Here is a 24,975-nt window from a genome sequence, read left to right as displayed (position 1 = left end):
ATGGAGAGATAAATGGAGATATAAAATATAAAATAATATAAAATATAAAATAATATAAAATATAAAATAATATAAAATATAAAATACAAAAAATAAAATATAAAATATAAAATATAAAATAAATATAATATATAATATAAAATACAAAATACAAAATACAAAATATAAAATAAATATAATATATAATATAAAATATAAAATACAAAATATAAAATATAAAATACAAAAAATAAAATATAAAATATAAAATATAAAATATAAAAAATTAAAAATTAAAAAATTAAATATAAAATAAATATAATATATAGTATATAGTATATAGTATATAGTATATAGTATATAGTATATAGTATATAGTATATAGTATATAGTATATAATATAAAATATAAAATATAACATACAAAATACAAAATACAAAATACAAAATATAAAATACAAAATATAAAATACAAAATAAATATAATATATAATATAAAATACAAAATACAAAAAATAAAATACAAAATAAATATAATATATAATATAAAATACAAAATACAAAAAATAAAATATAAAATAAATATAATATATAATATATAATATAAAAAATAAAATACAAAAAATAAAATACAAAATACAAAAAATAAAAAATAAAAAATAAAAAATAAAATACAAAATATAAAATACAAAATACAAAAGATAAAATATAAAAAATAAAATAAATTAAAAATAGTCCATCTCCAAATGCACCACATTTGTTGCAAATACATTGCTATGTGGCCTTTAGGAAAAACACTGACCTGTATGGGAAGAGAAGTGCACTTGGAGTTGGAAAAGCAAGAAGCCAAATTTGGGGATCACTCATCTCTTGGCTTTTAATTTTTTCCCCCTCCAAGCTTTCCTCCAAATGGGGCAAATGGCAGAAGGTTGCTGTCGTTCGGTGAAATACGGGATGTGCCAAGAAAGTTGTCGTGCTTGTGAGATTCCTACAGATGTATGGGGGGGGGGGGGGGGAGGAAGGAGTCACAAAGGGGATGAGGCAGGAAATGCACGCACCACGTTGCGACTCCAGAAGGTGGCTATGTGCAGATGGACGGGGCAGATTGTTGACGGTCGTGTTCACAAGTTAACCGCAAACATTTACAGCACAAAGCAACATGTTGCTAAGACCACAGGAGTTTATCTGCACACAGTGCTCCCAGCCAAGAACGTCAGCCTCCCTTCCTGCCCGCTCTCAGCGTCAGAGCAAAGGCACAGCCTCCAGCACGAAGGCTGGGAATTCAGCATCACAAAGGTCCAGCCAGGGCAGACTTTTCTAAAAAGTTTCCAAACTCCCATTTTTCATGAGAAGGCTGCAGCGTTCGTAGGCCTCAGTATAAGTAGGCCTCAGTGTGAGGCTTGCCCTGTGTGAGAAGGCTTCGGCGAGAGAACCCCCAGGATTAAGTGCAGACAGAGAGTTTTCAAAGTCCCGTTTTTCATTAGAAGTCTGCAGTGTTCGTAGGCCTCAGTATAAGTAGGCCTCAGTGTGACGATTGCCCGGTGTGAGAAGGCTTCGGTGAGAGAACCCCCAGGTTTAAGTGCAGACAGAGAGTTTTCAAAGTCCTGTTTTTCATTAGAAGGCTCCAGTGTTAGTAGGCCTCAGTATAAGTAGGCCTCAGTGTGAGGATTGTCCGGTGTGAGAAGGCTTCGGTGAGAGAACGCCCAGGTTTAAGTGCAGACAGAGAGTTTTCAAAGTCCAGTTTTTCATTAGAAGTCTGCAGTGTTCGTAGGCCTCAGTATAAGTAGGCCTCAGTGTGACGATTGTCCGGTGTGAGAAGGCTTCGGTGAGAGAACCCCCAGGTTTAAGTGCAGACAGAGAGTTTTCAAAGTCCTGTTTTTCATTAGAAGGTTCCAGTGTTAGTAGGCCTCAGTATAAGTAGGCCTCAGTGTGAGGATTGCCCGGTGTGGGAAGGCTTCAGTGAGAGAACCCCCAGGTTTAAGTGCAGACAGAGAGTTTTCAAAGTCCCATTTTTCATTAGAAGGCTCCAGTGTTAGTAGGCCTCAGTATTAGCAGGCCTCAGTGTGAGGATTGCCTGGTGTGAGAAAGCTTCGGTGAGAGAACGCCCAGGTTTAAGTGCAGACAGAGAGTTTTCAAAGTCCCGTTTTTCATGAGATGGCTCCAGTGTTAGTAGGCCTCAGTATAAGTAGGCCTCAGTATGAGAAGGTTCGTTAGTAGGCCTCAATATGAGTAGGCCTCAGTATGAGAAATTTCCAATGTTTGTAGGCCTCAGTATGAGAAGGTTCCAGTGTTAGTAGGCCTCATTATAAGTAGGCCTCAGTATGAGAAGGTTCCAGTGTTAGTAGGCCTCAGTATGAGCAGGCCTCAGTATAAGAAGTTTCCAGTGTTAGTAGGCCTCAGTATGAGAAAGTTCCAGTGTTAGTGGGTGTCAGTATAAGTGGGCCTCAGTATGAGAAGGTTCCAGTGTTAGTAGGCCTCATTATAAGTAGGCCTCAGTATGAGAAGGTTCCAGTGTTAGTAGGCCTCAGTATAAGTAGGCCTCAGTATAAGAAGGTTTCAGTAGGCCTTAGTATGAGTAGGCCTCAGTATGAGAAGGTTCAAGTGTTAGTAGGCCTCATTATAAGTAGGCCTCAGTATGAGAAGTTTCCAGTGTTAGTAGGCCTCAGTATAAGTACCGTATATTCCGGCATATAAGGCGACTGGGCGTATAAGACGACCCCCAACTTTTCCAGTTAAAATATAGAGTTAAGACAACTCCCATGCATAAGACTACACCCGTGTATAAGACGACCCCTGACTTTTGAGAAGATTTTCTTGGGTTAAAAGTAGTCTTATACGCCAGAATATACTGTAAGCCTCAGTGTGAGGATGGTCTGATGTGAGAAGGCTTCGGTGAGAGAAGCCCCAGGTTTAAGACCTCGTGTGTGAAGCTGTATGTAAAGCTCCTTAGTAAGTTCAGTGTGAGAGGAGGCTCTGTGAGAGCAAAGCTGTTGATCTGCATGAGATAGAATCCCAGCGTGGAAGCAAAGAAGGAAGTAAAAAGGACTTTCATTTGTGATGTGGAAATCTTGTTCTTGTAAATAATACAATCATATTATTTTGCCTCTTAAGGAAGAGAAAACATTGGTCTGTGTGATTTGAGACTACGCCCCACAGGTTGCCCACCCTTGGGGTAGACAAGGCTAGGGGAGAGGGGCAGACCACCACCTCAAGAAGGTTTCCAGGCTTCTCTGGCGCAGAGCCTCTCCTGTGTCCCGTCTCTCCCCACATCCGCTCCTCCAGCATCATTTAGCCTCAAAAGGACATTAGCAATGCTTCCCTCCCCCTTTCGCTCTATACAACCAAACAGGATGTGTTCAATTGACGTTGGGACTATCTGGTTTGAGTCAGAAGGAAAAACATCTCCCTGGGATACAACACCGGCCGCAGCAGACACTACAGCTAGTAAATCTGTCATCAAGGCTCACTCTGCCTGGCCACTAAAAATAGAACTGATATCAAAATAAACAGACACACAAAGAGCATGCTTTTCTGCACAAAACAGCCTAGTTGGTTATCCTAGTGATGTTCAATTGTTTGAACTGGGAGTTGTGGTCCAAAATTGGAACCTCTCCAGACCCTGTTGTCTCCTCGGCCAGGACTCAACAAACCCACCTCGGTGGGCAAATTATTGGAGATTCCACAGGCAATGGGAAATAAGTATGAGAAGGTTCCAGTGTTAGTAGGCCTCAGTATAAGCAGGCCTCAGTATGAGAAGCTTCAAGTGTTACTAGGCCTCAGTATAAGTGGGCCTCAGTATGAGAAAGTTCCAGTGTTAGTAGGCCTCAGTATAAGTAGGCCTCAGTATGAGAACGTTCCAGTGTTAGTAGGCCTCAATATAAGTAGGCCTCCGTAGTAGAAGGTTCCACTGTTAGTAGGCCTCAGTATGAGAAGTTTCCAGTGTTAGTAGGCCTCAGTATATGTGGGCCTCAGTATGAGAAAGTTCCAGTGTTAGCAGGCCTCAGTATAAGTAGTCCTCAGTATGAGAACGTTCCAGTGTTAGTAGGCCTCAATATAAGTAGGCCTCAGTAGTAGAAGGTTCCAGTGTTACTAGGCCTCAGTATGAGAAAGTTCCAGTGTTAGTAGGCCTCAGTATAAGTAGGCCTCAGTATGAGAAGGTTCCAGTGTTAGTAGGCCTCAGTATGAAAAGGTTCCAGTGTTAGTAGGCCTCAGTATGAGAAAGTTCCAGTGTTAGTGGGTGTCAGTATAAGTGGGCCTCAGTATGAGAACATTCCAGTGTTAGTAGGCCTCGTTGTAAGTAGGCCTCGTTGTAAGTAGGACTCAGTATCAGAAGGTTCCAGTGTTAGTAGGCCTCAGTATAAGTAAGGTAAACAATGATGTCACATCAGTTTGGCAAAATGTGGAGGCCACCTTTTGAAAACCACCAGTCAAGAAAAGCATGACCTTGTTAGAAGCCAACTCTTTGAACAAGTGATATCCATAAGCATTCATGTAATGGCACATAGGTAACTCGGTTGTTACACTGAAGATCAACATTTTTTAGAAAATCATGAAATTATCATTTCTACTACCTTGGCAGCCACCTCTCCACAAAAGTCAACATTGACACTGAAATACAACACCGCCTGAGCTCTGCGAGTGCAGCATTTTTCCAAATGAAGCAGAGAGTGTTTTAGGACCGGGACATCCGTAGGGATATCAAGATGTTTCTCACCTCATTTTTAAATGCAATGAAGTTCAGAAAACGGAGAAATCTGAGCCAATGTGCAGATTGCGGTGAAGAAACACGGAAGTCGGATTTGTTCTTCGGCCCAAGTCTTTGTTTGGGGAAATGCCCATTTCTTGCAGACGGAGCCAACGCTGGTATGGCAGCCACAGGCAATGACCGGCTTTGGCCTACTAACTCTTCACAAGCAGGGAGAAAGTTTCAGTCAACCGACTTCCATAGTTGCCACTAAGCTTTTCCCTAATAACTTTCCACTAGCAATTAGTAGGCTTCGGCCTATTAACTTTTCCTAGGACAATAACTTTAGTCCACAAACTCTCAACGGGCTTGGGCCTACTCACTCTCCTCAGGAAGACATTAGCTTTTTCCCACTGACTAACAGGCTTTGGCCTACTCACTCTCCTCGGGAAGACACTAGCTTTTTCCCACTGACTCTAACAGGCTTTGGCCTACTCACTCTCCTCAGGACGACACTAGCTTTTTCCCATTGACTCTAACAGGCTTTGGCCTACTCACTCTCCTCAGGAAGACACTAGCTTTTTCCCACTGACTAACAGGCTTTGGCCTACTCACTCTCCTCAGGAAGACATTAGCTTTTTCCCACTGACTCTAACAGGCTTTGGCCTACTCATTCTCCTCAGGATGACACTAGCTTTTTCCCACTGACTCTAACAGGCTTTGGCCTACTCACTCTCCTCAAGAAGACACTAGCTTTTTCCCACTGACTCTAACAGGCTTGGGCCTACTCACTCTCCTCAGGAAGACACTAGCTTTTTCCCACTGACTCTAACATGCTTGGGCCTACTCACTCTCCTCAGGAAGACAATAGCTTTTCCCCACTGACTCTAACAGACTTGGGCCTACTCACTCTCCTCAGGAAGACACTAGCTTTTCCCCACTGACTCTAACAGGCTTGGGCCTACTCACTCTCCTCAGGAAGACACTAGCTTTTTCCCACTGACTCTAACAGGTTTCGGCCTACTCACTCTCCTCAGGAAGACACTAGCTTTTCCCCACTGACTCTAACAGGTTTCGGCCTACTCACTCTCCTCTGGAAGACAATAGCTTTTCCCCACTGACTCTAACAGGCTTTGGCCTACTCACTCTCCTCAGGAAGACACTAGTTTTTTCCCACTGACTCTAACATGCTTTGGCCTACTTACTCTCCTCAGGGCGACACTAGCTTTTCCCCACTGACTCTAACAGGCTGCGGCCTACTCACTCTCCTCAGGAGAAAGCAGCTCTTCACACGACAATGGCTCTGGCCCACTGACTCTGAACAAGCAACCTCTGCCTTGCCAGCCATTCCTCCTCGGAGCGGGCCAAGCGGAACCAAACCCCTTTGTGACCTCAACTTTCCATCGCCTCATCAAAATGGAAGGCTTGTGGCAACTCTGTCCTATGCAACACATGTCATCACTTGATGCTGTTAGTGGGCTTCATAAGAAACCTGCTACAAAACAGGAGCTTCTTTGTTGAGTTCCAGAGCCAGAGAAGCAGATGGCGAAAACAGAAGAACGGCCTGCCTCAGGGGAGCATGCTTGCCCCATGTTTAACATTTACACAAATGACCAGCCACTGCCAGAAGGGACAGAGAGTTTCATCTATGCTGATGATCACGCCATCACCGCTCAAGCAGGGAGATTTGAAATGGTTGAACAGAAGCTCTCTGAAGCTTTAGGTGCCATTACTGTCTACTAAAGGGAAAACCAGGTTGCACCATCAATGTATACCATTTACACAAATGAACAGCCACTGCCAGAAGGGAAAGAGAGTTATATCTATGCTGACGATCATGCCATCACCGCTCAAGCAGAGAGATTTGAAATGATTGAACAGAAGCTCTCCGAAGCTTTAGGTGCCGTTACTGCCTTCTAAAGGGAAAACCAGTTTACACCATCAGTGTTTACCATTTACACAAATGAACAGCCACTGCCATAAGGGACAGAGAGTTATATCTATGCTGACGATCTGCCATCACCACTCAAGCAGGGAGATTTGAAATGGTTGAACAGAAGCTCTCTGAAGCTTTAGGTGCCGTGACTGCCTACTAAAGGGAAAACCAGGTTACACCATCAATGTTTAACATTTACACAAATGAACAGCCACTGCCAGAAGGGACAGAGAGTTATATCTATGCTGACGATCGTGCCATCACCGCTCAAGCAGGGAGATTTGAAACGATTGAACAGAAGCTCTCCGAAGCTTTAGGTGCTCTTACTGCCCATTGCAGGGAAACGTAGGTTACACCATCAGTGTTTAACATTTACACAAATGAACAGCCACTGCCAGAAGGGACAGAGAGTTATATCTATGCTGACGATCGTGCCATCACCGCTCAAGCAGAGAGATTTGAAATGATTGAACAGAAGCTCTCCGAAGCTGGGCTGAACGCTAACCTTAAAAACTGTGGCATAGACACCAAGAACTGGGAAACCTTGGCCATTGAACACTCTAATTGGAGGTCAGCTGTGACCAGCAGTGCTGGGGAATTCGAAGAGGCATGAAAGGAGGGCGAAAGGGAGAAATGCGCCAGGGCATCAAGCCAACCTTGGCTGGGACCGACTTCCATCTTGAAACTTTGATCCACCGCGAAGACCCTATGCTTGGAAGACACAAGAGATAGCCTATGATGACGATATGAGTTTGAAAGACTAACGTGGGAGGGCAGTCGGAGGATGCCTCGTGGACACGATGCACATTTTAGCCTCCACACAGGTGCAATCTTTGAATCGCCACTGTTTTCGATCCAGCAAGCAAATGAGGCTTCACGAGCCCCAAAGGAGACAGAGGGCTTTTGTTCCCCGAGGCCTTTTTGGCCTTGCTTTGTCCGCCCTTGGCGGCCGGCCAGCTGGCTCTGCTTCCAAGACCAGAGGGACGGAGCGGTCCCCCTTGTCCCTCGTTTTCACTTCCGTGGAGCATCTTTCCGTGTTTAGCCTCTGTTTACCCAGGCTGCTAAGGGGACCGGAGCTGGGGAAAAGGTGGCGAGAGGGATCTTCCTTTTATATTTAGCATCCCTGAGGCTGGATATAGCAGCCCTGGGTCTATTTAAGAGCAGATTTCCTTGCGTTACGAATGGAGGGGATTAGCAGGTGGCTGCTCTCCGGACGATCCCACCTCCACCTCCGCCAGGACGAGATACGGACACTGGAGATCACAAGGAAGCACGACGTGAAGAGGCAGAAACATCCTTTTCTTCTTCCTCCTGACCTCATTCCAGCCTCCATCCCTCTCTTGCTCTCCCTCTCTCTCTCTCTTCATGAAGCCAAACAGACCAGGAATAAAAACTACACAAAATCAACTAACTCAAAGCTCCTCAAATTGGACAAGAGCACAAGGCCCAGAGGTGTATGGCACGGAGACACAAGGCCCAGAGGCTACTCCCTTGAAGCCCTAAAGCCCTGGACTCTCACGTTGGTGTTCGTTCTTAACTCAAAATGCTGCTTGTCTATCAAAGCGAAATCCGGACTGAGTGGTGGCTCTTAGCCCAAAATGCTCTTAACTCTGGGTTCCACTGTATAACTTTATTTTTCTTAACCCAAAATTCCTCAAAGCAGACAATAGCAAAACGGACAGCAATTTCGCAAAGCAGACAAGAGCACAAGGCCCGAAGGCACAAGGCACAGAGGCTGCTCTCTTGAAGCCCTAAAGCCCTGGACTCTCGCATTGGTGCTTGCTCTTAACTCTAAATGCTGCTCTTATGTCAAAGTAATAGCCCTTCCTTTATGAATTCTTCCTCATGCAGATAAACAGCTTTCCTCTCACAGAGCCTCCTCTCACACCGAACTTTCTCAGGAGTTTTACACACAGCTTTACACATGAGGCCTTACAACTGGAGCTTCACATGCAAGGTCTTAAACTTGGGGCTTCTCTCACCGAAGCCTTCTCACATCAGACCATCCTCACACTGAGGTCTACTCATACTGAGGCCTACTAACACTGGAACTTTCCCATACTGAGGCCTACTCATACTGAGACCTACTAACACTTGAACCTTCTTATACTGAGGCCTACTCATACTGAGGCTTACTAACACTGGAATCTTCTCATACTGAGGCCTACTTATACTGAGGCCTACTAACACTGGAATCTCATACTGAGGCCCACTTATACTGACGCCCACTAACACTGGAACCTTCTAATACTGAGGCCTACTTATACTGAGGCCTATTAACACTGGAACCTTCTCATACTGAGGCCTACTTATACTGAGGCCTACTAACACTGGAACCTTCTCATACTGAGGCCTACTTATACTGAGGCCTACTAACACTGGGACCTTCTCATACTGAGGCCACTTGTACTGAGGCCTACTAACATTAGAACCTTCTCAGGAGCTTTACACACAGCTTTACACATGAGGCCTTCAAACTGGAGCTTCACATGCAAGGTCTTAAACCTGGGGCTTCTCTCACTGAAGCCTTCTCACATCAGACCATCCTCACACTGAGGCCTACTCATACTGAGGCCTACTAACACTGGAAACTTCTCATACTAACTCAAAACGCTCTTAGGTTGGGATGATCTTAAGCCCAGGTTCCACTGAATAACTTTATTTTGCCTATCCCAAAGTTCTTCAAAGCGGACAATAGCAAAGCAGGCAGCAATCTCCCAAGCAGACAAGAGCACAAGGCTTGGAGGCACGAGGCACAGAGACACAAGGCCCAGAGGCTGCTCTCTTGAAACCGTAAAGCCCTGGACTCTTGCGCTGGCGCTCGCCCTTAACTCAAAATGCTGCTTGTATGCCAAAGCAAAACCAGGGCCAAGCTATGGCTCTTAACTCAAAACGCTCTTATGTTAGGATGCTCTTAAGTCAGGGTTACACTGTATAACTTTATTATTGTTGTTCGAGAGCAATCCCTGAGCAGGATCACAAATGACTTTCATTTTTTGAACTCAGTTTGGCGCAAACGAAGGACGCTGAGGACAAGGGAGGGAAGTGGAAAAGGAGAGAGAAACCGGGACATTTTAAAAGGAGCTGGAAACGTGAGGAGTCAAAGGATTGACCCTGACAAACCACAAGTTCTGAGTTTACCACTCACAACTGGTAACGGTCTTGATTTTACAGGTGTGGAAGGGGAGTGAGGTTCTGAAAATGGACCCAGTCCTCAAGTTCCTTTACTCGAAAGGCCGCACACCAACAGAAACGTTCAATGAGATGGAAGAGGTTGATGGTGAGGATATGAAATTTGAGACATAGCTACTATTTTCGTTGCCACCAGCCAACAAAGGTCCATTGAAAAACAGGTGAAGAATGGGACACATTCCAAATATATTTTGCATGCCGGTCACAGGCATTTTTTGCCACCATTATCTCAAAAATAAAAACAACTCTCAAGCTGGAAGCAGGAAGACGTAACCGGAAACGTAGGTCCTCTTTCAATCAAGCTCACTCACACTCCTCCTTCGGATGATTCAGCATTTCATATTCTGTCATCGAGCATGGCTGCACTTCAAAATACAGAAAATACAAAATACAGAACATCCATAACATGGGGATGAGTCAAGAAAAATACACTCGCTAAAACTGCAAGGAACTGTCCTCAGGTGTTTCCAAAGCAACGTTCGATTTGGACACACTCTAGACAACAACCCCCCTCCATAAATTACGAATGTAACGGCAACATGCTTCCCTTAGCCATATGTTTGAAGATAAGATATGTATCGCGGAGGCTGCATGCTTCCTGGGGGATTCCAAAAATAATTATTTCCAAGTTGTTTTCTGCACAAAGCTATTACGAGGGGTGTTCATTAAAGATTTCCCCTGATCCACTTCTATTTATCACAGGATGTTGAAACTACACATGTGAAACAACATAAGTCTCTATAGGATACGTGCCAATTTACAACTCAGAACTCGTAACGGTCTTGATTTTACAGGTGTAGAAGGGGAGGGAGGTCTGAGAATGGACCCAGTCCTCAAGTTCCTTTACTCGAAAGTCTGCACATCAACGGAGACGTTCGATGAGATGGAAGAGGTTGATGGTGAGGATTCCCCATCATAGGATGGAAGACAGAGCAGTCCTCAAGTTCCTTTACTCGAAAGTCCACACACCAAAGGAGACGTTCTATGAGATTGAAGAGGTTGATGGTGAGGATTCCCCACCAGTGGAATACAGAGTACTCTTTAAGTTCCTTTACTCAAAAGGCTGCACACCAAAGGAGACATTCGATGAGATTGAAGAGGTTGATGGTGAGGATTCCCTATCATAGGATGGAAGACAGAGTAGTCCTCAAGTTCCTTTACTCGAAAGTCCGCACACCAAAGGAGACGTTCAATGAGATGGAAGAGGTTGATGGTGAGGATTCCCCATCATAGGATGGAAGACAGAGTAGTCCTCAAGTTCCTTTACTCGAAAGTCCGCACACCAAAGGAGAAGTTCGATGAGATTGAAGAGGTTGATGGTGAGGATTCCCCATCATAGGATGGAAGACAGAGTAGTCCTCAAGTTCCTTTACTCGAAAGTCCGCACACCAAAGGAGACGTTCGATGAGATTGAAGAGGTTGATGGTGAGGATTCCCCACCAGTGGAATACAGAGTACTCTTTAAGTTCCTTTACTCAAAAGGCCGCACACCAACGGAGACGTTCAATGAGATGGAAGAGGTCGATGATGAGGATTCCCCACCAATGGAATATAGACTACACAGAGAAGCCATTGAAATCCACAAGCATGTGGACAATTTCAACAGAAAGGTAGAAACCATGAAAATGAACAAAATCTGGCTACCAGTATTAAAAAACTCAAAAATTACAACAGCAAAACAACAGAGGGGAAACAAACAGGCACATAAAATCACTCTCAACAAAAGATTCCCCCCAGGCACTTCCAAGCCATTGAATGCTAATCAAGGTGATCAGCTGAAACATTCACATGTAGCCCCAGCAGACAAAAGTCCTTTGTCCCTCCCTGGTCATTCCACAGATATATAAACCCATTTTTCCTACTTCCAACAGACCTCACTACCTCTGAGGATGCTTGCCATAGATGCAGGCGAAACGTCAGGAGAAAAATTGCCTCCAGAACATGGCCGTATAGCCCGGAGACGTTCGATGAGATGGAAGAGGTTGATGGTGAGGATTCCCCATCATAGGATGGAAGACAGAGCAGTCCTCACGTTCCTTTAGTCGAAAGTCCGCACACCAAAGGAGACGTTCGATGAGATGGAAGAGGTTGATGGTGAGGATTCCCTATCATAGGATGGAAGACAGAGCAGTCCTCAAGTTCCTTTACTCGAAAGTCCGCACATCAAAGGAGACATTCGATGAGATTGAAGAGGTTGATGGTGAGGATTCCCCATCACAGGATGGAAGACAGAGCAGTCCTCAAGTTCCTTTACTCGAAAGTCCGCACACCAAAGGAGACGTTCGATGAGGTGGAAGAGGTTGATGGTGAGGATTCCCTATCATAGGATGGAAGACAGAGCAGTCCTCACGTTCCTTTAGTCGAAAGTCCGCACACCAAAGGAGACGTTCGATGAGATGGAAGAGGTTGATGGTGAGGATTCCCTATCATAGGATGGAAGACAGAGCAGTCCTCAAGTTCCTTTACTCGAAAGTCCGCACATCAAAGGAGACATTCGATGAGATGGAAGAGGTTGATGGTGAGGATTCCCTATCATAGGATGGAAGACAGAGCAGTCCTCAAGTTCCTTTACTCGAAAGTCCGCACATCAAAGGAGACATTCGATGAGATTGAAGAGGTTGATGGTGAGGATTCCCCATCACAGGATGGAAGACAGAGCAGTCCTCAAGTTCCTTTACTCGAAAGTCCGCACACCAAAGGAGACGTTCGATGAGGTGGAAGAGGTTGATGGTGAGGATTCCCTATCATAGGATGGAAGACAGAGCAGTCCTCAAGTTCCTTTACTCGAAGGTCTGCACACCAACGGAGACATTCGATGAGATTGAAGAGGTTGATGGTGAGGATTCCCCATCATAGGATGGAAGACAGAGCAGTCCTCAAGTTCCTTTACTCGAAAGTCCGCACACCAAAGGAGACGTTCGATGAGATTGAAGAGGTTGATGGTGAGGATTCCCCATCACAGGATGGAAGACAGAACAGTCCTCAAGTTCCTTTACTCGAAAGTCCGCACACCAAAGGAGACGTTCGATGAGGTGGAAGAGGTTGATGGTGACGTTTCCCCACCAGTGGAATACAGAGTACTCTTCAAGTTCCTTTACTCGAAAGGCTACACCAACTGAGATGTTCATTGAGATGGAAGAGATTGATGGTGAGTATTCCCACCTTCCATTCTTCTTCCCTTCCCGCTTTCCCTCCTTCTTCCTTTCCCCCTTTCCTTCCTCTCCTTTCTTCCCTTATCCTTTCGGACTCCAACTCCCAGAAGTCCCACCCAGTTTGTCCAATTTGTCCGGGAATTCTGGGAGGGAAAGTCCAAATACCAGTTGGGACAATATTTGTCCCATTGCCCAGGGTAAACTACAGATCACCTTTGACAGGTGAAACGGAGTGGAAGCACGAGAAATATCGAGCGCAGGTATATCTCCTCTCGCCGTTTTAATAGCACGCAATATTTCCCCGCAGAAAATATTTCGTTTTCTGTAGGTAAATGTTTTTTTTATGTTTTCCCTCTCCAGACAAATTGCTTTAATGGTTTGCGAGGCATCCCTTCCATCTTTTTTGGGGGAAAGCACTTAATCGGGTAAATAAATAAGGTTCTGCTTTCACAACATCAGCGGGAATTCAATCTCGCGGGCTTTCCTGACTATTATACTTGGAGAAACGCATGCTGCGCAAGGATTCAGAATGCAAGAAGGTGGGGACGGCGGGGAGGGGAGAATCCGTCCAGGAAGCACCGTATTTCCTGAGACACGGCCTGGTTTCGAGCGGCTCGGTTTCCGATTGTCCCTTCGGGCCCAAAGCAGGAAACCCGCCAAACGGACAAGCTGCGCCGCCTGATTAAACAACTCCCCTAGACATGTTTCCTGGAAGAAGAAGAAGGAGGAGGAGGAGGAGGACACTGGAACAAAGGCTCAAGCCATGGGTCCTGCTCTCCCTCCAAAGGCCCCCAAAGTCCGGACAGACAATAACACTTGGGTCCCATCACTCCCTCCGTCCTACAGGCCAAAGTGGCTGGTAGATGCCGAAGGAGGTCACCCCAAACATTAGGAAGAAGGTCCTGATGGTCAGAGCTGTCCAACAATCAAAACAAAAGACTGGTTGGGGGTTTGGAGACCCAAAGACATTCTTCCCAAGCTCGGAAATGGACCCACGCTACAACCAGGCTTGGGGGCTGGATGTGGCCCCTTGGGCTCTGTTCTCAGGCTCTCACCATCCTATCCTATCCTTCCTTCTCTCTTTCCTTCCTCCTTCACTCCCTCCCTTACATCCCTCTTTCGCCTTCCTTCCTTTCATCCTTCCCTTCCTCCCTTCCATACTTTCCATCCACCCTTTGGTCCATCTTTATTTCCTTCCCTCTTCCCTCCCTCTTTCTCCTTCCCCCCTTCCTTCCTTTTCCCTCTTTCCTCCTTCCTTCCCTCTTTTCTCCTTCCTTCCTTCCTTCCCTTTGGTCCTTTGTTCCTTCCATCCCTCTTCCATCGATCCTTCCCTCCCTCTTACTCCTTCCTTCCCTCTTTCCCCCTCTTTTTCTTTCTCCTTCCTTCCTCCCTCCCCTCCTTCCTCCCCTCTTTACTTTCTCTTCTACCTCTTTCTCCTTCCATCCATTCTTCCCTTACACCCTTTCTTCCCTCTTTCCTCCCCCTTTCACCTACTTTCCTTCCTTCCCTCCTTCCTTCCTTCCTTCCCTCCCTCCCTCCCTCTCTTTGGTCCTTCATTCCTTCCTGTCCTCTTCCATCCCTCCTTCCCTCCCTCTTTCTCCTCCCTCCCTCCCTTCCTTCTCTCTTTCCTTTCTCCTCTACCCCTTTCTCCTTCCATCCATTCTTCCTTTCCACCCTTTCGTCTTTTCTTCCCTCTTTCCTCCCCCTTTCACCTACTTTTCTTCCTTCGCTCCTTCTCTCCCTCCCTCCCTTTGGTCATGCATTCCTTCCTTCCATCCCTCCTTCCCTCCCTCTTACTCCTTCCATCCCTCTTTTCCCCTCCTTCCCTTCCTCTTTCTCCTTCCTTCCTCCCTCCCTTCCTTCCCTGCGGTTCTTCCTTTATTCCATCCCTCTTTCCTCCCTCCTTCCCTTAATCTTTCTCCTTCCTTCCTTCCCTTTGTTCCTTCCTTCCACCCTTCCCTCTTCCCTTCTTTGTTCCTTCCCTCTTTCTCCTTCCTTCCTTCCCTTTGGTCCTTCGTTCCTTCCTTCCCTCTTCCATTCCTCCTTCTGTCCCTCTTACTCCTTCCTTCCCTCTTTCTCCTCCCTCCCTCCCTTCCTTGCAGTTCTTCCTTTATTCCATCCCTCTTTCCTACCTCCTTCCCTCCCTCTTTTTCTCCTTCCTTCCTTTCTCCCTCCCTCCTTCCTTCCTTCCCTCCCTCCTTCTCCTTCCTTCTTTCACTCTTCCTTCCCTCTTACTCCTTCCTCTTTCCCCTCCCTTCCTTCCTCCCTCCCTCCCTCTCTTCCTTCCCCGTGGTTCTTCCTTTCTTCCTTCCCTCTTTCCTACCTCCTTCCCTCAATCTTTCTCCCTCTTCCCTTCCCTTGATTCTCTCTTCCCTCCCTCCTTCTCCTTTCTTCCCTCCCTCTTACTCCTTCCTTTTCTCTTTTCCCCTGCTTCCCATCCTCTTTCTCCTTCCTTCCTTCCTTCCTTCCTTCCTTCCCTGTGATTCTTCCTTTCTTCCCTCTTTCCTACCTCCTTCCCTCCATCTTTCTCCTCCCTCCCTTCCCTTTGGTCCCTTCCTTCCCTCTTAACTCCTCTTTCCTTCCCTCTTTCTCTTTCCTTCATTCCCTCTTCCCTCCCTCTTACTCCTTCCCTCCCTCTTTTCCCCTCCTTCCCTTCCTCTTTCTCCTTTCTTCTTCCTTCCATCCATCCATCCTTCCCTCTTCCCTCCTTCCCTCTTTTTCCTTCCTTCCTGGCCAGCTTTTGCTCAAAGGACATTTAGTATCATGCCAAGTTTTTGAACTTCATGTTTTCAAATAGAAACCCTTCCCAAGGCGACACTCTTGTTGTTTCCCTCCCAAAAGATTCTCCCAGGCTTTGGTCAGTTGACCACTGAACTTGAAAAACGGGTCCTTTTGAGGGCAGAGGTTGGAGGCGCCACGGTTAGAAATGCGTGTTTTTCGAGCAAGAGCCACCAAAACTTTCCGCGACGGTTATTGCTTGTTCACCTGCAAGTGGAAACTGGTTGCCTCTCTCTTTTCCATCCAGTCAGCGCTCTCGAGAGGAAGCGGCACAAGCGGCTGGCGGGGAAAAGGCACACATACCCAATACGCCCAAATTCAGATACTACTGGGGTTGGGTATGTGTGTGATTTTCTCATTTGGGAGTTGTAGTTGCTGGGATTTATAGTTCACCTACAATCCAAGAGCATTCTGAACTCCACCAACAATGGAATGGAACCAAACTTGACACAGAGAACTCGCATGACTAACTGAAAATACTTTGGTGGGCATTGACCTTGAGTTTGGGAATTGTAGTTCATCTGCATCTAGAGAAGACTGCGAATGCAAACAATGATGCACCTGGACCAAACTTGACAAGAATACTCAATATGCCCAAATACAAACACTGGTGGAGTTTGGGGAAAATAGATCTTGACTTTTGAGAGTTGTAGTTGCTGGGATTTATAGTTCACCTACAATGAAAGAGCATTCTGAACTCCACCAACGATGGAATTGAACCAAACTTGGCACAGAGAACTTGCATGACCTACTGAAAATACTTTGGTGGGCATTGACCTTGAGTTTGGGAGTTGTAGTTCACCTGCATCCAGAGAGCACTGTGGACACAAACAATGATGCATCTGGACCAAACTTGGCAAGAATACTCAATATACCCAAATGTAAATACTGGTGGAATTTGGGGAAAATAGACTTTGACTTTTGAGAGTTGTAGTTGCTGGGATTTATAGTTCACCTACAATCAAAGAGCATTCTGAATCCCACCAACAAAAGCCAAACTTCTCACACAAAATCCCCATGCCTTGAAGGTACTCTCTGTCATGAACCTCCGTCCAGCTTCACATGCTCTCCCTCTCCCGCACATGCGCACCACACTGCCATACACCGAGTACAGTACGCCTGCTCTCCCCTCCCTGGAGTCTCAGGAACAGCCCTCCCCTTGGCTGAGAAGCCATCCAATCACAGTCGAGGAGGGCTTTTGGTGGGAGGATTCACTGTCTGTTTCCAAAAAGGAAGAGATGGACAGGTGGAGGCTTCAAGCAGGGAGGGAAGAGCACGCCTGCTCTCCCCTCCCCTCCTGGAGTCTTAGGTACAGCCTTCCCCTTGGCTGAGAGGCTGTCCAATCACAGCAGAGGAGGTTGTTTGGTGGGAGGATTCGCTGTCTGTTTCCAGAAAGGAAGAGATGGACAGGTGGAGACTCCAAGTGGGGAGGGGAGAGCAGGCGTGCACCGAGCACGCCTACTCTCCCCGCTTGGAGTCTCAGAAACAGCCCTCCCTTTGTCTGAGAGCCTCCCAAACAAAGGGAAGCCATTTCTGAGACTCCAAGCAGGGAGGGGAGAGCAGGCATGCACCGAGCACACCTGCTCTCCCCTCCCCGCTTGGAGTCTCAGAAACAGCCCTTCCTTTGTTTGGGAGGCCATCTAATCACAATCGAGGAGGTCGTTTGGTGGCAGGATTTCCAGTCTGTTTCCACAAAGGAAGAGATGGACAGGTGGAGACTCCAAGCAGGGAGGGGAGAGCAGGCGTGCGCTGAGCATGGATGGTGGAAACTCCAAGAGGGGAGGGGAGGGGAGAGCATGCCTGCTCTCCCCTCCCCGCTTGGAGTCTCAGAAACAGCCCTCCCCTTGACTGAGGGGATGTCCAATCACAGCCGAGGAGGGCTTTGGGTGGGAGGATTCGTTGCCTGTTTCCAAAAAGGAAGATGGACAGGTGGAGCTTCCAAGCGGTGAGGGGAGAGCACGCCTGCTCTCCCCTCCCTGCTTGGAGTCTCAGTAAAAGCCCTCCCCTTACCTGAGGGGACGTCCAATCACAGCCGAGGAGGGCTCTTAGTGGGAGGATTTGCTGTCTGTTTCCAAAAAGGAAGAGATGGACAGGTGGAGACTCCAAGCAGGGAGGGGAGAGCAGGCGTGCGCTGAGCACACCTGCTCTCCCCTCCCCGCTTGGAGTCTCAGAAACAGCCCTCCCTTTGTCTAAGAAGCCATCTAATCACAGCAGAGGAGGGGTTTAGGTGGGAGGATTCGCTGTCTGTTTCCAAAAAGGAAGAGATGGACAGGTGGAAACTCCAAGAGAGGAGGGGAGAGCACGTGTATGCCGAGCACGCCTGCTCTCCCCTCCCCACTTGGAGTCTCAGAAATAGCCCTCTCCTTGGCTGTTGAATCACAGCGGAGGACGGCTTTTGATGGGAGGATTCGCTGTCTTTTTCCAAAAATAAGGAGATGGACAGTTGGAGACTCCAAGCGGGGAGGGGAGAGCAGGCGTACACTGAGCACGCCTGCTCTCCCCACTTGGAGTCTCAGAAACAGCCCTCCCTTTGAGAGGCCGAGGAGGGCTTCAGGTGGGAGGATTCGCTGTCTGTTTCCAAAAAGGAAGAGATGGACAGGTGGAGACTCCAAGCGAGGAGGGGAGAGCAGGCGTGCGCCGAGCACGGCTGCTCTCCCCTCCCCGCTTGGAGTCTCAGAAACTTCTCAGAAGCTTCTGACATGATAAATAAACCGACATTCTACAACTATCACGTACTACAACTATACAAAGAGAGCAAGAAAATGGCCTGTCTGGACCTTGCCAAATGTCTGGCCCGACATCCTCAACCCATGACAACGTGACTATTCAGGATGACGGTTTTGGGAATGTTGTGGGGGATTTTTCAAAGGCCAGAAGGTCAAAGCGAGTGACGTCAGGCTGGAAGAAATGCTCTTCCGAACGGCGGCTCAGAATGAATGCCTTTGAGCATAAACACATCTCGCTGCAATCCAGAGGCATAGGACTCACACTATGGTTGTTGTTTTGATACCAATAATGATTGACACTATTATAATATTGGCATATTTTAACTTGTATTGCAATGCTTTTAAAGTTTGGGACTCCTTATGGAGAGTAAAAGCTGGATAATAATAATAATAATAATAATAATAATAATAAGTGAAACAGTAGTACAGAAATAATAATAATAATAATAATAATAATAATAATAATAATTTCCATGCAGGATAATAATAATAATAATAATAATAATAATAATAAGTGAAACAGTAGTAAAGAAATAATAATAATAATAATAATAATAAGTGAAACAGTAGTACAGAAATAATAATAATAATAATAATAATAATAATAATTTCCATGCAGGATAATTATACTAATAATAATAATAATAAGTGAAACAGTAGTACAGAAATAATAATAATAATAATAATAATAATAATAATTTCCATGCTGTTTATCTTATTATTATTATTATTATTATTATTATTTATTAGTCCATCGGGTTAGCGCTCAGAATCACCTTGACCTACCCCAAGCAAGAAATATTGCACTCTGCCCATGCACAGAGGCGCCCTTCTGAGCTGTCATTATCCTCCCTTGAATAATAATAGAAATAATACCAAAAAAATAAGAATTTATTTATTTATATTATTATTATAAGAGGAAACAGTAGCACAGAAATAATAATATATTATTATATAATTAAATTTATCTATATTATTGTTTATTATTACATCTATTGTATATTTGTTACAAATTATACTAATTGTAATAATATTATAAATAATAATTATTTTATATCATTATTATATTATTATATTTAATAATAATAAATATAATAAATATTATAAATAATATTTATTATTATTTATAATATTTATTATTATAATTAGTATAATTTATTTTAAAGAATAATAATTTATTTTTATTTATTTTTATTTATTTTTAATAATATAAGAATTTATTATTATATTATTCTTATATTATTATATTTAATAATAATAAATATCATAAATATCATAAATAATAATATAATAAATACATTATTACTATTTATAATATTTATACTATTATTATAATATTTATACTATTTATTATTATAATTAGTATAATTTACACTAATTATTATAATAAATATCATAAATAATAATATAATAAATAAATTATTACTATTTATATTTATATTATTATTATAATATTTATACCATTAATTATTATAATTAGTATAATTTACACTACTTATAATAATAAATATTATAAATAATAATTTATTTATTATATTATTTATAATATTTATTATTATAATTAGTATAATTTATTGTAATAAATATACTATATACATTCTAATATTATTATTGTTATTATTTATAATAATAGTAATAATATACAACAAATATTATGATAAATAATATAAATTATTATTACTATCATACAATAAATATTATTAGATATTTATTATTATAACTCACAATTCATTCTAATATTGTTATTGTTATTATTTATAATAATAATAAATATACAACAAACATTATGATAAATAATATAGATAAATTATTATTACTATAATATAATAAAAATTATTACATATTTATTATTTATACTATTACAATTTATTACTGTTATTTAGAATAAGAAATACACAACAAATATTATAATAAGTAATATAGAAAAAATATTATTACTATAATATAAATATTATTAGATATTTATTCTTAAAATTATTACAATTTATTCTAATAATAATTATTTATAATAATAAGTATACAACAAATATTATGATAAATAACATAGATAAATTATTATTACTATAATAAATATTATTAGATATTTATTATTATAACTTACAATTCATTCTAATATTATTGTTATTATTTATAATAATAATAATAAATATACAACAAATATTATGATAAATAATATAGATAAATTATTATTACTCTAATACAATAAATATTATTAGATATTTAATATTAAAACTATTACAATTTATTATATTTACTACTGTTAGAATAATAATAATAAATAATATAAATTATTATTACCATAATATAATAAATATTATTAGATATTTATTATTATCTTACAATTCATTCTAATATTATTATTGTTATTATTTATAATAATAATAATAAATATGCAACAAATATTATGATAAATAATATAGATAAATTATTATTACTCTAATAAATATTATTAGATATTTATTATTAAAACCATTACAATTTATTATAATATATAAATATACAATAAATGTTATAATAAAATATAGTTAAATTATTATTACTATAATATAATAAATATTGTCAGATATTTATTATTAAACCCATTACAATTTATTATATTACTGTTTTTATAATAATAATATACAACAAATATTATAATAAATAACATAGATAAATTATTAATATAATATACAAATATTATTAATAATACTATATATATATATTATATTGTTCATAAATTATTATTACTATAATATAATAAATATTATTAGATATTGTTAAAACTATTACAATTTATTATATTACTTATAATAATAATAATATACAACAAGTATTATAATAAATAACATAGATAAATTATTATTAATATACAAATATTATTAATAATACTACTATATATATTGTTATATATTATATTATTATATTGTTCATAATTTATTATTACTCTAATATAATAAATATGATTAGATATTTATTGTTAAAACTATTACAATATTATAATAAATAACATAAATTATCATTAATATAATATATAAATATTATTAATAATACTACTATATATATATATATTATATTATATTATTATATTGTTCATAATTTATTATTACTCTAATATAATAAATATGATTAGATATTTATTGTTAAAACTATTACAATATTATAATAAATAACATAAATTATCATTAATATAATATATAAATATTATTAATAATACTACTATATATATATATATTATATTATATTATTATATTGTTCATAATTTATTATTACTCTAATATAATAAATATGATTAGATATTTATTGTTAAAACTATTACAATATTATAATAAATAACATAAATTATCATTAATATAATATATAAATATTATTAATAATACTACTATATATATATATATTATATTATATTATTATATTGTTCATAATTTATTATTACTCTAATATAATAAATATGATTAGATATTTATTGTTAAAACTATTACAATATTATAATAAATAACATAAATTATCATTAATATAATATATAAATATTATTAATAATACTACTATATATATATATATTATATTATATTATTATATTGTTCATAATTTATTATTACTCTAATATAATAAATATGATTAGATATTTATTGTTAAAACTATTACAATATTATAATAAATAACATAAATTATCATTAATATAATATATAAATATTATTAATAATACTATATATATATATATATTATATTATATTATTATATTGTTCATAAATTATTATTACTCTAATATAATAAATATGATTAGATATTGTTAAAACTATTACAATTTATTATATTACTGTTATTTATAATAATAATAATATACAACGAATATTATAATAAATAACATAGATAAATTATTAATATTATATACAAATATTATTAATAATACTATAATTATATATTATATTATATTGTAATATAATATATTATTATTTCTGTGCTACTCTTTCCTCTTATTATTATTATTATTATTATTATATTACTGTTTTTATAATAATAATAATATACAACAAATATTATAATAAATAACACAGATAAATTAGGAATATAATATACAAATATTATTAATAATACTATAATTATATATTGTTATATTATATTATATTATATTATAATATATTATTATTTCTGTGCTCCTCTTTCCTCTTATTATTATTATTATTATTTGGGTTCTGATTCACCCTGAGCTCCTGCAATGGAGGAATTCTGCACTCTGCACATGCTCAGATTTCCCCTTCTTATGGGAAGGACCAAGGATTTGCCCCAGAGCATCCTCCCATCAGCCTTACCTGCGGGAGGTCATGGCAGAGGCTCCTCTCTCTCCGCCGCCAATGGAAGGAGTGGCGCCCCACAGCCCAGGCCAGCCGCCACCCCAGGACACGCCCCCTTCTTCCTTATATGGACAGGCGCCCGGGAAGCCCATTGGCCCGAGGACGGAGCGGCCACGCCCCCCGCGCCCCCGCCCAACCGGGCTGGCAGAGCCACGTGCCTGCAGCAGGGGGAAGCCCTCCCTGCCCGTGACGAAAGCAGAGGGAAACCCCGGCTCCTCCAATCCCCTCTGCCTGGCAACAGGCCCCGCCTAGCGACGCCGCAGCTGCTTTTAAAGAGACAGGCACCCAATAAGAGGGGGCCAGGCTAATCTAATCTAATCTATTATAATATAATATAATAATATACAATAATATATAATATTATAATATACAATAATATATAATATAATATATAAATATAATACAATACAATATAATATAATATAAATAAAGTACAATATAATATAAATACAATACAATATAATATAATATAGTATAAATATAATACAATATAATATAATGTAGTATAAATACAATATAATATAATATAATACAATATAATATAAATACAATATAATATAATATAATATGATACAATACAATACAATATAATAAATATAAATATAATACAATACAATAAAATACACTACACTACAATATAATATAATATAATACAATACAATAAAATATAAATACAATACAATACAATACAATATAATATAAATACAATATAATATAATATAATATGATACAATACAATACAATATAATAAATATAATATAAATATAATACAATATAATATAATACAATATAATACAATACAATACAATACAATATAATACAATATAATAAATATAATATAATATAACATAATATAATATAATATAATATATAGGGAGCCCCCGGTGGCGCAGCGGGTTAAAGCACTGAGCTGCTGAGCTTGTTGATCGAAAGGTCGCAGGTTCGATTCCGGGGAGCGGCGTGAGCTTCCGCTGTCAGCCCTAGCTTCTGCCAACCTAGCAGTTCGAAAACATGCAAATGTGAGTAGATCAATAGGTACCGCTCCAGCGGGAAGGTAACGGCGCTCCATGCAGTCATGCCGGCCACATGACCTTGGAGGTGTCTACGGACAACGCTGGCTCTTCGGCTTAGAAATGGAGATGAGCACCACACCACAGAGTCAGACATGACTGGACTTAATGTCAGGGGACTACCTACCTACCTACTAATATAATATATAAGTATAATACAATATAATACAATACAATATAAATACAATACAATATATAATATAAATACAATACAATACAATATAATAAATATAATATAATATAACATAATATAATTTATAAATATAATACAATACAATACAATAAATACAATATAAATACAATATAATATAATATAATAATATTATAATGTAATAAAATATAATAATAATATAATATATTGGATATACACATCTTGATCATAATATTATAATACAATATAATAATAATATATATAATATAATATAATAATATTATAATGTAATACAATATAATAATAATATAATATATTGTATATAGTCATATTGATCATAATATTACAATGTAATAAAATAGAATACTAATATTAATATGTAATAAAATATAATAATCATATAATATATTGCATAGACACATATTGATCATAATATTATAATATAATACAATATTATTATATATTATGTAATATATAATAATATATTACATGTCATATTACTAATAATATTGCCGTATAGTGGTATAATACAATATAGTAATATATAACACTAATATTGTCCTATGCTAATAATATAATATATTGTATTTACATTTTATAATGATCACAATAATACAATATAATAATTTTATATTATATATATGTAATATTACTAATAATATTGCATTATAGTGATATAGTACAATATAGTAATAAATAATACTAATATTGTGCTATGCTAATTATATAATATATTGTATGTACATATTATAATAATCATAATATTATAATGTAATAAAATAAAATAATACTAATGATAAAATAATTATACACATATTGATCATAATATTATAATGTAATACCATATAATACTAATAATAATACAACACAATAATATAATAATTATATATTACATGTCATATTACTAATAATATTGCATTGTAGTGATATAGTACAATATAGTAATATATAATACTAATATTGTCCTAGGCTAATAATAT

General features: G+C 39.3%; 1 protein-coding gene across 2 annotated transcripts in view; it reads right to left on the bottom strand.

Annotated features, from left to right (window-relative positions):
• Positions 1–22,813, bottom strand: part of LOC132764841 (tyrosine-protein phosphatase non-receptor type 11-like) — an 83,675-nt gene extending 60,862 nt beyond the window's left edge. Inside the window, exon 1 of one of the 2 annotated variants that reach the window (XM_067473007.1) lies at positions 22,733–22,813. In XM_067473007.1, coding sequence (XP_067329108.1) covers positions 22,733–22,746 — 14 coding nt within the window. In that variant the 5' untranslated portion in view covers positions 22,747–22,813. Of the gene's footprint in view, positions 1–780; positions 979–22,732 lie in introns of those variants that run through there. The other variant, XM_067473006.1, reaches the window with a different exon arrangement.
• Positions 22,814–24,975: the final 2,162 nt, after the last annotated feature.

This window comes from Anolis sagrei, chromosome 13 (assembly GCF_037176765.1).
Source record: "Anolis sagrei isolate rAnoSag1 chromosome 13, rAnoSag1.mat, whole genome shotgun sequence".
NCBI classification, from domain to species: Eukaryota; Metazoa; Chordata; class Lepidosauria; order Squamata; family Dactyloidae; genus Anolis; species Anolis sagrei.
Note: the sequence above shows the minus strand (reverse complement) of the source record. Positions and strands in the feature narration are given on the sequence as shown.